The following is a 14,072-nucleotide window of genomic DNA, read 5'->3' on the forward strand; positions in this document are numbered from 1 at the left end:
TCTAACCCTATTCAACTTAATTTCCCTATCTTTTGTCTTTCTATTGAGTAAATAAAAGATAACGCGTTCAACTAGTAAGCCCAGCACAGGTTTCTATTCCCTCCGCACTGTGAATCCTAATCACGTTATACTCATAAGTGTGGGTTGGATATTCCTCGTATATTCGCTTGTTGATCGTAGCCGTGGTTAAGGGATTTACATCTTTCCATTCTAGATGCTTCGGTAGTTTAGAATCCTGAAACAAAGGGAAACACAGCCATCCCCTACCATGATCTACGAGATAACGCTCGGACTCTCTTACATTTCTATCCGCGAATTCTCCATAACTCACTTTGGAGTCGGTGCTAAGTCAAGGCCCTTTAGCCACGCTAACGTTAACATTACAAAAATGGAGCGTAATAACAGTAGTTTAGTTACTATAATAGCAATGAACCCGTGCGGAGCCTTCTTCCAGTCACTCGAAGACTGACTCGTCTGCTGGAGTCTCCGGTTTTATGAACTGACCCTGACTTTAGCGCGGTCGTTGAAACTAACCACTGATCCATCATAATGACAAGGGTCTATTACCAGGGACTGTTAAAATACCCTTTCCGCACAGGTGCAGCTTCTGGCCCAGTTCTGCTCTCCCTAGGAGCTCAGGTATCGGAGTAGTGAACCTCACTATCCTCGGAACCTCTTGCCATTCAGACCTATCCCGATCTAGCTAAAACAAATACCGAGTCAGGCATGATCCAAATTAGCCGACCTAGAGTTTTTTTTTTTTTTTTTTTTTTTTTTTTTTTTTTTTTTTTTTTTCCTACCGTAGTGGAGTTCGTGTGTGCCGATGGTGAAGTCAGGAAGCTGAGTAGTATCTCCTCATCCAAATGACTTCACTGTAGAAGGGTCACGTACACTGGTATGTGCATCACCGATGAAGACAATCAATTATTGCGTCATTGTACCTAGATAGAATTATTACCCGGTTGCACTGCTACTAGTAGGGCGTGCCACTTCTACTGCTGGCAGGAGTAGGTCTGCAAGGCCAGCTACAAACGATAAGAGACCAGGGTTTCCAAGCTTCTATCTTTATTCACGATTGCGTGATTGTTAATTTATCTTACTTTCGATCGCGTATACCTACCGTAACTATGATTATATTGAATCATTCTAAAACAGGAAGATGTTGGCTCTTTTAATCCCAAGACATAAGAAGGGATATATATGTACAACCCAACTAATCAAGGCATGATCTCTTTATCATCACTCGGGCAAAATCTTCCGCAGGGAACCCAACTTCTTATCAGCTGAGAGAGAAAATGAGTTAGCATATGACCGAAATCAGGCTCTTCAGCCCTAGCTATAACGCTCATTGGGGTCATGAAAGTTTCCCAGTGTGCGGCATCATGATGGTAACCTCGCTTCGGAGGTTTTGGTGAAGGGCTGATCATATGTAGGACAAGTTATTATAATCCAATGGCATGCCATCGTGAGCTTTCACTGAAGAGCCCTTTGCTACACAAGGCCTCCAGGTGTAACGGTCGGACTATCTTGGGGTCATTCGTCTATATCGTATCCCATAAATTCCCACCCATCGAGGTCGGGGAATGGCATATACTCGTGACCATTGCAAGTATCCTTCACCTAGTAACTCTCAGTAAGGTACGGCAAGTGATGAAAATACATGCTTCATAGATCCCATTCACACCCTGTTTCAATCAATTCCCAAGAGTAGTCCGCCAGTGTGACCCCTTGCACGATTCATAAATGTGTGTCCTTCCCCCTTTTCCGACACACTCATATGGGCTCTATAAGCCTTTATACCATAGTTGAGTCAATATGGGGCTGATAATAACTACCATAGCACTAGTCCTCTCAGCTCTATCGTGGCTAGACTGTGCAGTCTCTGTCCCTCGCGCCCCTCCCGAGCTCGACCTTTCGAAATTCCAAGACGAGAACATCATCACACGCGATGTATGTATCATAGGCGGCGGTTCCGCCGGCACATACGCAGCAATCCGCCTTCGCCAAATGAACCAAAGCGTCGTGGTAGTAGAAAAAGAGGACCATCTAGGCGGCCACGTCAATACCTACGACGACCCTATAACGGAAACCGCCGTCGATTACGGAGTGCTCTACTACGAGAACCTACCCGTGGTGCGAGATTACTTCGACCACTTCGACATTGAACTGGAGAAAATTTCCATTCTAGAGCAGAACTCCACGCAGCATCGTGTCGACCTCCGAACCGGGACCCCCGTCGGCCCAGCCGAGGGCAACATGCTTCTGGCACTGGCGGCATACACGGCCCAATTACTCAAATACCCTTATCTCAACACAGGCTTTAACCTTCCTTACCCCGTGCCACCGGATTTGCTGCTCCCGTTCGGCGACTTCGTGAAGAAGTATAACCTTGAGGGAGCGGTCGATATCATTGCGATGTTTAATCAAGGCACGGGTGATATGTTGCAGCAGACAACCCTCTACATGTTGAAATATTTCGGCCTTGATGTGGTCCAAAGTGCATTGGGGGGTTTTCTTATACCAGCCAGCCACAACAATAGCGAGCTGTATGGCGCTGCGCGGGAAGAACTGGGCGAGGACGCATTACTGAATAGCATCGTCACTTATACATACCGCAATGAGGAGAGGGAGTACGCGTACGCAGTCGTGGAGACACCATCCGGGGCGAAAGTGATTCGCGCACGGAAACTCATCATAGCTATTCCACCCAGACTAGATTTGCTGAAGGGAATGGATCTGGACGAGTTAGAGCGAGGGTTGTTCGGACAGTTCAATAACACATGCTACTACACTGCTCTCACCAGGATCCCGGGCTTTCCGGAAGACATTCAGATTGTGAACCGTGCAACTGATACCCTTTACCAACTGCCGCCTCAGCCTGCGGTCTACGTGATCAACACCACGAGGGCACCGAGGCTGTTTACCATCCTCTACGGAAGCAAAGACCACATGACGGAAGCAGAGGTTAAGGGTAACATGACTCGCAGTGTCATGCAATTGAGAAACACGGGTTTACAGATTGAGCCACCGGAGTTCGTTCAATATTCTGATCACAGCCCTTTCCTATTGACTGTCCCGCCGGATGCAATTCGAAATGGCTTCTACAGACATCTGAATGATTTGCAGGGCCATCGCAAGACGTACTATATGTCTGCCACATTTAATACGCAGGCCTCGGCGCAGATCTGGTCATTCATTGATGGTTTACTACAGACGAGCTTTTAGTGATTTTTGGGTAGACTAGGCAATGGTCATGGTAGATTAAAGTTGTCAGTTATGCCTACCTAGTCGGTTGTGGCTAGATTAACCAAAGTTTTATTTCTAGCATATTTAGGTTTAATAAAAAAAAAAAAAAAATAACTTTTAACCAGTAGTTAACCCGGCTTAAAGTTGAAGCTATAAAACTACTCAGCACACAAAAAATGATAAGCACGTGGTCTATATTGTATTCCGGTGAAACACTGGAGTTCGTACAAGGAGATGAAACAGTGAACATCTCGCCGACTTTACGTAGTGGAATGACATGAATGATAAAAGCGATTAATGCTAAGGATGTATAAATAGAAAAGGAGAACTAATATTAGGGAGGTTAAGAACATCACAGGAGCTCTGAACCCAATCGATATGAGTGTACATACTGGAAAATCACTCTCATCCGTGATATCCTGCGGCCCCTTCATTATCTAGGTTCTTAGATGAATAGCTATTATGTTAGTTGACTACTTATTTACAAGATATGAAAGGAAGAGCTTGTCAATGGCAGGAATGTTAGTTATTGCAATGTCAAATATTCTCGGGTCACTTTTGAAATTTGGTGGTGAACATGGCGCTTCTCTCAGAGATTCCTCTGAGCTTCATATATAAGCTTTGAAATCAGTATGATTGATTATAAATATTGTGGTATAACTTAGGCAGTCGCAAGTCATCGCCAGAAACTTATCGTTCCCAAGCACAGCTCGTTCATCCTCGAGAGACATTATTGACATAACAAACAGCATTGGTATCCTAACAAGAATCAAATAGCAGAGGCATCAACAATTAGGCAGCGCGAGCCCTCGGTCCAGTTACCACAAACATCTCCTGCGGCCGCACACTGAATGCTCCGTTGCAGTTCACACCGTCGTTGCCCACCTTATAGTTCGGGTCTGCCAGTTCAAACTCGACATCTTTGAGGATACTGGCCAGCACCATGAAGGACCATTGCCAGGCATAACGCTTACCAATACACTCGCGCTTACCGTTCCCAAAACCCTTCTTCACGCCCTTCGGGAGTCGGTCAAAATTCTCACCGACCATACGCTCGGGCTTGAACGCTTCGGGGTCTTCGAAGACGGCCGGATCACGATTGACGGCCGCTAGGATGGCGATCAGGGCCTGGCCCTTGGGAACTTCGTACTCACCACCGGCGAGCAGGACCGGGCCCTCATTCTCAGGGATAGGTTCGATATTGAAGCCGGGGGCGACGCCAGATAGTCGGAAGGATTCTCGCAAGACACCTTCGGTGTAGGGGAGGCGAGCAAGATGTTCATGTTCAATCCTGACAGAAGGTCCACCGACCACAGCGTCCAGCTCCTCGCGAGCCTTGGCAGCCGCGTCTGGGTTGTTCGCCAGATAGTACATTGCGAAAGCGATTAGGTTGGGTGCTGTGGCACTACCAATGAAGATATTGATGATCTCATCCAGCACCTGGCTGTCGGTCAAACCCTTGCCGGTCTCCGGGTCTTTGCCTTCTAGCAACGCATAGAGCATGTCCTTTTTGTCGGTTGGGTTCGCCCTGCGAGTCTCAACGATATCCTTTCCATAGTCTCGCATAGTCTTGATCCATGCGTTCCATTTACGGCTGTGGAACAGCCAGTTAACTATCCTGAGACGGAAAGGTCGGTGCATCGCCTCATTGGTAGCACAGTCCATGGCTTTGATGACCGCAGGTTCAGGACCCTCCATGATATGTACCCGCTGATCGAAGAAGCAAAGCATGTTTGCGGCATGGTTGCATCGATCCAAGTCGTTCGTCACATTGATACGTTGCCGGGATCCCGTAGTCCATTTCTTGATCAGGTCATCAGTTGTCTCCTGGATGCCGGAGAATACCTGCTCAACAGCTTCCCACGAGACTAGAGGCGCCATTATGCGGTGTGCAATACCCCATGATATTATTTCCTCTGGAGTGTGCTTTGCCGTGAACAAACTGTCATTGACCGCATCGCGGATGGCTAGGATAGGGCCAGCTACGCATTTGCGGAAGCGCGTTTCGTCGCAAACCTCCTCTAGTAGGTGGGCACCGGTAATAAAGACGATATCCTTACCGAGGATGTTGATTTTGAAGATGGGACCTAGGTACGGACACGCGGTGTTAACTGTGTTCCATCGCAAAAGGCTCATTGGGACTCACGATAATCCTTGGCTAGTTTGTTAAAGGAGCCCCAGGTATTATTGCCATCGAGATCGAAGACGTTTCCCAGGATGGGAACACCTTTCGGCTTCGGAATCGGCGACGGCATGATGTTCGCTATGTCAGGAAAAGTACAAAAATTCCAATGGAAGGGAGGAGATTCAGGTGCCAGTGGGCAGGCAATTTAAATTTCCTATCCGCCAGGTGCTCTCCTGCCCCATCCTACACATTCGTCCCCGTTCTTGCCCGTGCAACCACTGGCGCCAGCCATGATTTGCGAAGATTCTTGTGTGGCTGCAGATCTCGGCTCAGCTGAATCTCGCCGATTCGCGCGACGATCTCAGAACAATAGTTTGTGATTTGGCTGGCTGGCTTGGCCGTGAGTCCACTGGCTGTCTCCTAGTGGTCCTAAAGCAGGATCGATCGTCGCACAGATCATGGTTCGTCTGGATGAGAGCTTCCTTGCTTAGACAGGGGCCCAACAGAGAGGGCGGCGCCCACTCAGAGTGGAACGATTGTCAGCGCGAGCCCCAGCTGGAGAGAGAAGGGGTGGTCGGTGTGGATGTTTGTTTTGATTTGGTTCCGCGACACGAGATAAGATGGGTTCTGATTTGGTGGAACTCTGATCCACTGCCGCCGCGGACTGTCATGAAGAGCAGACCAGCTCTGAATAGCCGAAGTCAATAATCTGCCGGCCTTTCCAACCTTTTGGATCCCGATCGGCAGTATGTTTAATAAAATAGTGTTTATCCCTGCACTGTGTGAGTGAGGTGTTTTCTCGGAGGGGAGGAATGAAAGAACATCGGAGGTATGTACATATCAATCCCCAGAAGGGAAAAAGAAAACCATACCGGATTTACACAAGGCAGGTCAAGTGAGGTCAGGTGCTTTGACTCTTTCTTAATGTCAATCACCACGCCTTTTGCCGAAAGCTAACTTTTTCTCTGCACCACCATCTCCACTGGCTTTTCATTCGTGCCTCACACAGACCACTTTTCATGCAGCTTTCTTTTCAGCCCTCGCTATGGAGCACTTCTCATGTCTATCACTAATTGACCATCGGGTCACAGCACATCATAGGAACTGTAACCGTGTTCAGGCCGGTAGTATCGCAAATAGCTCAGCGACAATAGGATCACTACCACTTGGAGGCAGAAATAAGGTTCCAGTCCGCAGATCCATGCACCAACTAATTGGATATGTGATCATCTGGTCGGCCACAGTTCATATGCTCAGAGCTATATCACGCAGATCTACATGTCAGAGCACACAACCCAAACCAGACCAATATTGCTTTACGACAGCGTCAAGAAAAGTGGACGATCAAGTCAAAAACTCAACATGACAACCTCCAATGTGAGTGAGTAATCCCTGGATGGGCTGTGGAGCACCACTGCATGATGGCCGTCCTTAGCTGTCAAAGCGCCCCATGTTATTGAGTCAGAGAAACTCTATTAACCCTAGTGGTTCGTCTCGACTGCTCCACACCCAGCCACCATACCACATTTCGGTAAGTATGCGACACGTCTTGGTTACTTTGCCTTCTGGAATGATTTGATTTTTGAAATCAGCCTCTTCTTGCCATGTTCACTAATATAAAATATCATAGATGCTAACGACTCAAATATATCGAAAATTTAGTTATATAAACTCCGTCAACACTTTCACCCGTATATTGTTTTGTCCAGGTTTTGTCTGTCCATTGAAACAGTCCCTAACCGTCCTAATGTTCTCTTCGGTAGTTTCAAACAGCGAGAACTCAAATCTCTGCAGTAGTGTAGCTAAGGCTAGGTAGAGCCAAGCATGAGCCATACTAATGTCTGAATTAGCGAGTGTTGTCAATATCGAAGCAAAAGCATACTTTGGCCCTAAACATCCCTGGCTTCCCTTTGAGAAGGGCACAAGATATCTGTCCAAGCTCGAGCCGGTAGTACTTTGCTTTAGCCACCGCTCAGGCTGGAAGACCAGTGGGTCAGGGAATATAGCGGGATCTCGCAGAATAAAGTGGCTGGACATGCTCACTGGGGTCTGTCGCTCGTCCAAAACCTAATCAGCCAGCGGAACAGGCGCTAAATTGATATGGGAGACTTCATACCCCTGGGGGGATCTTCCAGCCCCTAAATTCCAGTGTCTCCTCAGGCGCAATCCGCGGGAGACGTGATGTGACAACGGCAGAGACGCGAAGCCCCTCTTTAATGACTGCAGTCTTATCCGAAGTGAGTTGGAGTCATGGAAAGGAGTCATGCAATGGAGGCGCTCCGTTGCTCACCAGATACGGAAGTTTTTCAAGCGTGTTCAAGCAAAGCTCATCTTGTGAGTGTGCAGTCTTATCCTGAAGCTCCTCGCGTAGCTCTCGACAGACCAGCGGAGAACGAAGAACATGGAACATTGTGATGGCCAAAACTTGAGACGGAGCGTCAATCCCCGCAACCATCAGAAATTTGGCATCATCAGCCAATCTGTACAGCGCCCGCTCCTTCAGAGGTATTTTCAGATTGTGCATAAGCTGCGAAAAGATGCCATTCTCCTTGACGCCATCCTTGTTCATCGCATACACGTGTTGCATTTGGTTCTCTACCCCCTGAAGCCTGTGTCAGTAACACACAGATTTACATCAGCAGTTCAACCAAATCTTCACATGCTACTTACCTTTTCCATATAATCAATATGCCGCACCACAGGAGTGAGCAGCGCAGTGGCCCACACGGGCAGGAAACGAAAAACAACCACTAGCCAGGGAAAATGCCTCGTAAGGAGTAATTTGCCAAAGGCTCCTGTCACGACATTCTTCCATCTATCATCTAGTCTTTCTCTCCTCAACTCTTCGAAGCACCCGCTCTCCCCAAATGCACAGGTCGAAACAACATCCACAGCAAACGACACGAAATAGGCATGCAACTCCACCGCCTCACCACTCCTCATAGCCTTCTTCATATGCTCACAAAGTAAATCTAACTTTGCCTTGATAACCCCCTCTAAGTCCCTCACGGCTTGCTTAGAGAGAAAGGGACTAAGCATTCCCCGTCGCAAGCGGTGGTGATCAGATTCCGGCGTGGCGAAGGTCGAGGTCGGAGCTCCTACAGATAGGAACCAGAGGTACTTGTCTCGTCGCCTGGTGGGCCCTGCGTAGAGGGTATTGTAATAGTCCGGGTCCTTGATATGGAGTTCGTGGGGGTTGATGCGCACAATGGGGCCATATTTCCCGTGGAGGCGTTCGATTTCCCACATGAACTGGCCACCGAGGAGGACATCAAAGAATACTTCGTACCAACCGGTTAGGGCGGCGAGCGTTGGGCCGGGGAATTTGGCGAGCGGGGAGAGGAAGAGACGGTAGATAGCTAGGCTAGCTGTGTAGATTGCCAGTGCTATGCATGTAGAACAGACAGCTTGGAAGAACGTGGGCATCATCTTCTAGTACGGGAGGTATGGTAAAAGTAGAATGATAGTTCTTCTTAGAAGGGACGGCAGATATTAGGTTTTACTACTGACCACGTAGTATCGGGGACTTTATATGTGATCTTGACAGACTGCGCTGAAGTCTGTGTTACAACATGTCTACCCAACTTGCATTATTCGCCCAAGTCCTGGGCTGTATTAGCTTATGACAGTTCTCGAAAGAGCCCAACAAGATAAAAAGCCACGAAAACACCGTCTTCGAAGTACCTCTATGCCCGAGAATATGTGCATAAGGCTCCCTCCAGGATACAGAGACATCATAGCCTCCACTACAATCAAGTCTCAAGACGAAGAAAATGCAAGAGAAGCGAGGACCTCCGGAGACTACGAAAGTCATGGATTACCTGTCTTGCTGTTCGGCAGGTTTGGGTAATTTCGTAAGACATTGGCCAAGTATAGAAGAAAGAAAGCACTGGAAGTCGGCATCTAATGTAAGTATTTGTTGTCGATTGAGTTATTATTCCCTTAAAGTATGCATGTGCACAAATTCGTGTCAATTAGTCCTCTTAGGTTCTGATATTGCTACCTAACATGCTCTAAGAAGCCCTGTCTTGACATGCGCGGTACAAAATAACGCTTGATATCGACGTTGGAGAGAAGTACACTAATATACGTATCCAACTGATAATTACACCTCAAATCCCAATCCAACTCCATTTCCTTCACATGATACATTAGACACCATAACACCAATGGAATACAAAACCCACAAAGTCTCAAATAAACAACAACTCCCTTCCTCCCCCGAACCAATCCCGTTCCCTGCTAAACATCCAATCCAACCTGCCAAACAAACCATAAGTCCACAAAACACCATCACAATCTCACAAGCACCATTCCCAAAACCATAAACCACCCCCACAGCGGAACCCAAAGCCTATCCGAACCCCAGATCATCCACATATGCAGAAAGTCTAATGTCAGCCTTGTAGCATCATTCAAAGTCTATTCACATTTCGACCACGTCATAGACATTCTTATACTTTTATCTTCACTTCGAATTCATGCGTGTTTGATTGAGGCATATATCTGGGAGGGTATATTTTGTAGAGAGTGAGATCTCTACATCTTGGTATTTATCTTTGAGAGTGTCGGTTCTTATATTCTTATAACAGGGCTGTACTCAAAAACAACTCCCTCCTTCACTACCATACACATTCTACACCTCCTACACATCCGAAGATAGTTACAAGAAGAGAAGAGAAGACTAGAAGAAGAAGAAAAGAGGAAAGCAAAATGACCGTCAAAGAAATCACCTCGTCCGTCCCCATCCCAATCCTCCCCAAACCCCATATCAACCCTACTAAGAAAAGAACCCCACAAAAAGCTACCCAACCCTCCAAGAAACAATCCAATCCCCCACACCCACAATAATCGATTTCACAGCCGGCTGGATCGGTCCTTGTCGTCCGATGTTCTCAGCTTTCGAGCAGATCTCGCACACAACACCGTACATGGCGTTTTACCGGATGGACGTGCGGAAGTTGTCGGATGAGGAGATCGCCAAGTTGGGGATTGTGGCTATGCCGACGTTTATGGTTTTTCGGGAGGGGAGGAAGGTGGGGGATTTGGTGGGGGGGAGTCCGGGGGTTTTGGAGGGATTTGTTACTGGGGTTCTTTAGATTATCTTTTATCTATTTGGGTTGGTAGAACTTTTGGATTGGGATGGTGGTGGGGGAGGGGGATGTATTAGATTGGCATTTGGCTGGGTGGCTTAGGTTGCATTGACGCATTGCATCAACTGTTAATATTTATTCATATCGTGGTGGTCAAAGCGGTTATGTACAATCTGGTATTATTGAGTATATATAGCAGACGGCATAAATCGTACAGTCTATGCAGCATCTTGAATCACAAAACCACGCTTGATTGGTATCTCAAAGGCTAAATAGCCGCAGAAGTTTATCATATCCCACAGACTCCAAACTCCGTCAATGCGTAGATCGCTCGAATATCACTTGCAAAATCGTTATGGCATGCCGCCCGTCGCGCTGAAATCAAACATCATTTGACTATCCAACAAGATGAACGACTCGTATCGGAGACCTCGTTCCCGCTGATACACGTCGGACCACACCGGGACACTGCTGTTCCAGACGTGTCCGTATCCCTCGAAAAGCTGACGCCAGTAGCATGCTTCGGCGGCCTTCGTCAAATAGCGCTCACGGAAGGTGCGCACGCTGTTGTTGGCAATCCGCTGGGCCGTACTCGGGTCGTCGAGGAGAGGCTCAATCTTGCTCTCAAGATCGCTGAAGTCTCGCTCAACCTCAATGTAGTTTTGATTCGGGCCGTCCGGTACGAGAAGATAGTGATGGTGTTGGATATACTGTAGTTTATGCGCCACGATTACTGAGTTACAGGCCTGACGGTACTTCAATGAAGCGGAATATGATCGGCCTGTGCGGTGGTCGGATTAGTACTCTGGAAACTCAATAAAAAATTACAACAATAAAAACCCACCTTCGACGTGTGCGATAAACATATATCGGCAGTGATCTTCCATCGACATGATATTCGTCCGCTCAAACCAGTTCACTTGCTTGACGTCACCCCACGGCTTATCCCGAGCGGCATCCATCAACGCGCGGCGCAGCTTCGGCGCGAAACTTGGTTTGCCGCGCCAAACCAACTGCGGGGTTTTCTGCGACCACGGAATATCGGCTCTCTTGACACGTTCGACGACTTGATCAAAGGGTCCAATCGAGTTCCGCGGGTTATCCCACGCCCAGAACCCAAAGTCCGGCATCAGCCAGACGCCTTGCTCGGCTGCAGAACGTGCAAGAACCCAGACAGGATTGTCGGAGCTCGTGACATCTTCGACCTTATCCTCCACTGAGAAAACAAACTCGATGTCGCGGCGAGTAGCTCGGTCGGAATCCGCGACCAGCGCGCGATGGATGGAACTCAATGCCGCTACAATTTTTCGTCGATGGTCCTCTTGCTTTGCCCGCGCCGCAACCACATACAGCTCGCCGCGAGAAATAAACGCGCGAACCATACCGAATCCTAAGGGAATGCGATCCAGGTCCTCGGTCGCAAGAGCGCCTTGGGACCGCCAAAAGCTCTCGGCGCGGAAGACGTCTTCGTAGAGTCCCGGGAATGCGGCCTTGCACTGAGGTGTACTGAGACCCTCATTATTTGAATCGCGATCCGAGTTAAATTCCCATTTCGGGGCGGAGGTAAGCTGCGGGACAAGACTATGTTCGGAGCATGACAGGCAGGTGGAGCACTGGAAGGTGGTCGAAGTTTGGCACGCACAGTGTCCGGCGGGGATGAGTTGGGTCAAAAGCGGATGAATATAGTCTCGGTCGGAATTGACGCCATACCAGATAGCGACAATACAAGCGAAGCTCATAAATCCCACGAGGTAAAACAGGTAGAGGAGACCAATTGGTCGCAGGCGCCATCTCGAACAACTGGGTATGGCCATCGCGCCGGCGAAGACGAGATGACGCGTAAATAGATCGATAGCATTGTAGGATAGAGGAAGAAGGAAAGAAAAGAAAGAGAGAGAGAGAGAGGAGGACAAAATTGAGCCAAGGGGGCAGCGGGAAGGATAAACGAATGAAGCAAAAGGATCAGGGGCCTAGAATGACGGCGCGAGAGGCAATGACGCGGCGATGCTCTGAAACTTACACGGCGGGGGGTTGACAATCCTTCCCTTTTGGTCAATGATGGACAAGCTTTGTGGGGCCTCCCCTCGTCCGACCATTGGTCCGTAGCTTTTTTAACATCGTCCGGCGGAAGTCCCTGAATTTGACTAATTCTTCTTTCTTCTCTGTTACTTGTCGCATTCGTTACTGAGTTTGGCATGTCATCGTAAAAAACTGGGCAAGAAATCAAACATTGCCCCCGAAAACAAGGTCTCACGATAGAGAAGCATATCCACAAGGAAGAGGCTAGCAACTCAGCCTTGTTAGGGATCCCCTGACACTAAACTACAACGGTTCAAGTACGGTACCGGATACCGCAACCCTGCGAACTCCTACGGGAGCGCCAGCTGGCGGCCAGTAAGATAGCGAGTCAGGCGCCATCATTGCTCCCGTACCTGCCTGTGACCTGTATGACGGACGTCCATATGGCGCGGGTGACGATCTCAGGGGTACTCCGTATCCTCCTACGTATACAACTTATTCTTACTGAACGTATATTCATAATCTCATCTTACTCAGTGCAGCATGATACGACAGAAATAGATATCATATGTAAATAATCGCCGGAAACTTGGCGATGGAATTACTATGTACTAAAATAGGTCATAGCTATGGAGAGGCGCCAGTGACGTAAAGGAATCCCCCACCCTGACCCTTTTTTTCGCCCCTTTGACGCTAAATGGTTGGGGCCTCAGGATCTCCCCACCCGCCAAGGCCTTACTTACGTGGGCTGTGTTCAACGAGTTTGTTGGGTCCTCTTTTTATTTATTCTCACCAAGAGGTAAAACAGTAAAACACTCGTCGGTCATGATCGGTTAAAATATGTTCCACTCGAGATCTGATTCCAAGATCTTTCCATTCCTTTTCTCGGAAATTTGTTTTCTTTCTTCTGGTGGTAGACTTTTACTGCATTTCGGTCACTTGTGGTATTGTCTAGGTACTCTCTGGCAACAATCAAGGGAGGTGTGTTAGCCGAAGTATATCCGAAGTTCGCCGACACTCTCACCTTGGACAATATTCGACCCATGGCCTCCAAGAAACACCTTATACTGATATATCCGAGACTTCCATTGTGTCTCAGAAGTGAAAGGGTTATGGTAGAATGGATTCCGAAGGTGTGCTTGTATGTAAGGGAAATTACGAGGCTTGTGGACAGGGATCCAACGTTCTTGGTTTACTCCCTTTTTCTGTTTGTTTATTTTGTTCACGTCTCATTAGAATGACAGAGCATGTGACATTCAAGGATTCCTGCAGCGGATGAAAATTACCACAAGCGACGTTCCTTGACCAAATGAAAGCTTATTTCCTCTTTCCGACATACGTATGGCCGCAGTTCCTGGTGGCGCTTTTACCTTCAAATAAGGTTATATCTTCAAAACCCTTTGTGCTTCGGTGGCTAGCCTGGGAATCTTGTCAAAGAACATTCAGCTTCAGGAACCCCATCTTGACCTGCTGATGTATTATACTAATGTTCACAATGAACAACCGACATGATTCATTACAACAAAGATAAGAACAACACTCGGTGACTCGCATCTCCTAAAGTATTAGCTACAATTTACTCCGAATGA

The 14,072-nt window shown here is 47.9% G+C and overlaps 6 protein-coding genes across 6 annotated transcripts; 3 read left to right on the forward strand and 3 right to left on the reverse strand.

Moving 5' to 3' along the window:
* Positions 1 to 1,702: 1,702 nt before the first annotated feature.
* F9C07_2283842 (amine oxidase, flavin-containing superfamily) lies at positions 1,703 to 3,320 on the forward strand. The gene has a single exon (XM_041286021.2). The coding sequence runs from the start codon at positions 1,816 to 1,818 to the stop codon at positions 3,223 to 3,225; it is 1,410 nt and encodes a 469-aa protein (XP_041146614.1). The 5' UTR covers positions 1,703 to 1,815; the 3' UTR covers positions 3,226 to 3,320.
* Positions 3,321 to 4,038: 718 nt separating this feature from the next.
* On the reverse strand, positions 4,039 to 5,501 carry F9C07_10553 (putative cytochrome P450; the record flags this gene model as incomplete). The annotated part of the gene is made up of 2 exons (XM_041292241.1): positions 4,039 to 5,333; positions 5,393 to 5,501. The coding sequence occupies 2 exons, from the start codon at positions 5,499 to 5,501 to the stop codon at positions 4,039 to 4,041; spliced, it is 1,404 nt and encodes a 467-aa protein (XP_041146615.1).
* A 1,532-nt stretch (positions 5,502 to 7,033) lies between these two features.
* On the reverse strand, positions 7,034 to 8,800 carry F9C07_2189806 (cytochrome P450; the record flags this gene model as incomplete). The annotated part of the gene is made up of 5 exons (XM_071509394.1): positions 7,034 to 7,205; positions 7,254 to 7,420; positions 7,488 to 7,598; positions 7,662 to 7,973; positions 8,042 to 8,800. The coding sequence occupies 5 exons, from the start codon at positions 8,798 to 8,800 to the stop codon at positions 7,034 to 7,036; spliced, it is 1,521 nt and encodes a 506-aa protein (XP_071366614.1).
* A 344-nt stretch (positions 8,801 to 9,144) lies between these two features.
* Positions 9,145 to 10,059, forward strand: F9C07_10551 (uncharacterized protein; the record flags this gene model as incomplete). Its single annotated transcript, XM_071507443.1, has 2 exons — positions 9,145 to 9,279; positions 9,964 to 10,059. 2 exons carry the CDS (start codon positions 9,145 to 9,147, stop codon positions 10,057 to 10,059), a joined length of 231 nt encoding a protein of 76 aa, XP_071366615.1.
* A 25-nt stretch (positions 10,060 to 10,084) lies between these two features.
* F9C07_10550 (putative thioredoxin) lies at positions 10,085 to 10,470 on the forward strand (the record flags this gene model as incomplete). Its single annotated transcript, XM_071507442.1, has 2 exons — positions 10,085 to 10,107; positions 10,176 to 10,470. The coding sequence occupies 2 exons, from the start codon at positions 10,085 to 10,087 to the stop codon at positions 10,468 to 10,470; spliced, it is 318 nt and encodes a 105-aa protein (XP_071366616.1).
* Positions 10,471 to 10,817: 347 nt separating this feature from the next.
* Positions 10,818 to 12,661, reverse strand: F9C07_2106935 (glycosyl transferase family 90-domain-containing protein; the record flags this gene model as incomplete). Its single annotated transcript, XM_041292256.2, has 3 exons — positions 10,818 to 11,245; positions 11,309 to 12,434; positions 12,485 to 12,661. 3 exons carry the CDS (start codon positions 12,659 to 12,661, stop codon positions 10,818 to 10,820), a joined length of 1,731 nt encoding a protein of 576 aa, XP_041146617.2.
* Positions 12,662 to 14,072: the final 1,411 nt, after the last annotated feature.

This window comes from Aspergillus flavus, chromosome 4, assembly GCF_009017415.1.
Source record: "Aspergillus flavus chromosome 4, complete sequence".
Lineage (NCBI taxonomy): Eukaryota > Fungi > Ascomycota > Eurotiomycetes > Eurotiales > Aspergillaceae > Aspergillus > Aspergillus flavus.

Bases quoted from the DNA above. Each gene is read 5' to 3' on its own strand.
- F9C07_2283842 (XM_041286021.2), top strand. From the start codon at position 1,816: ATGGGGCTGATAATAACTACCATAGCACTAGTCCTCTCAGCTCTATCG.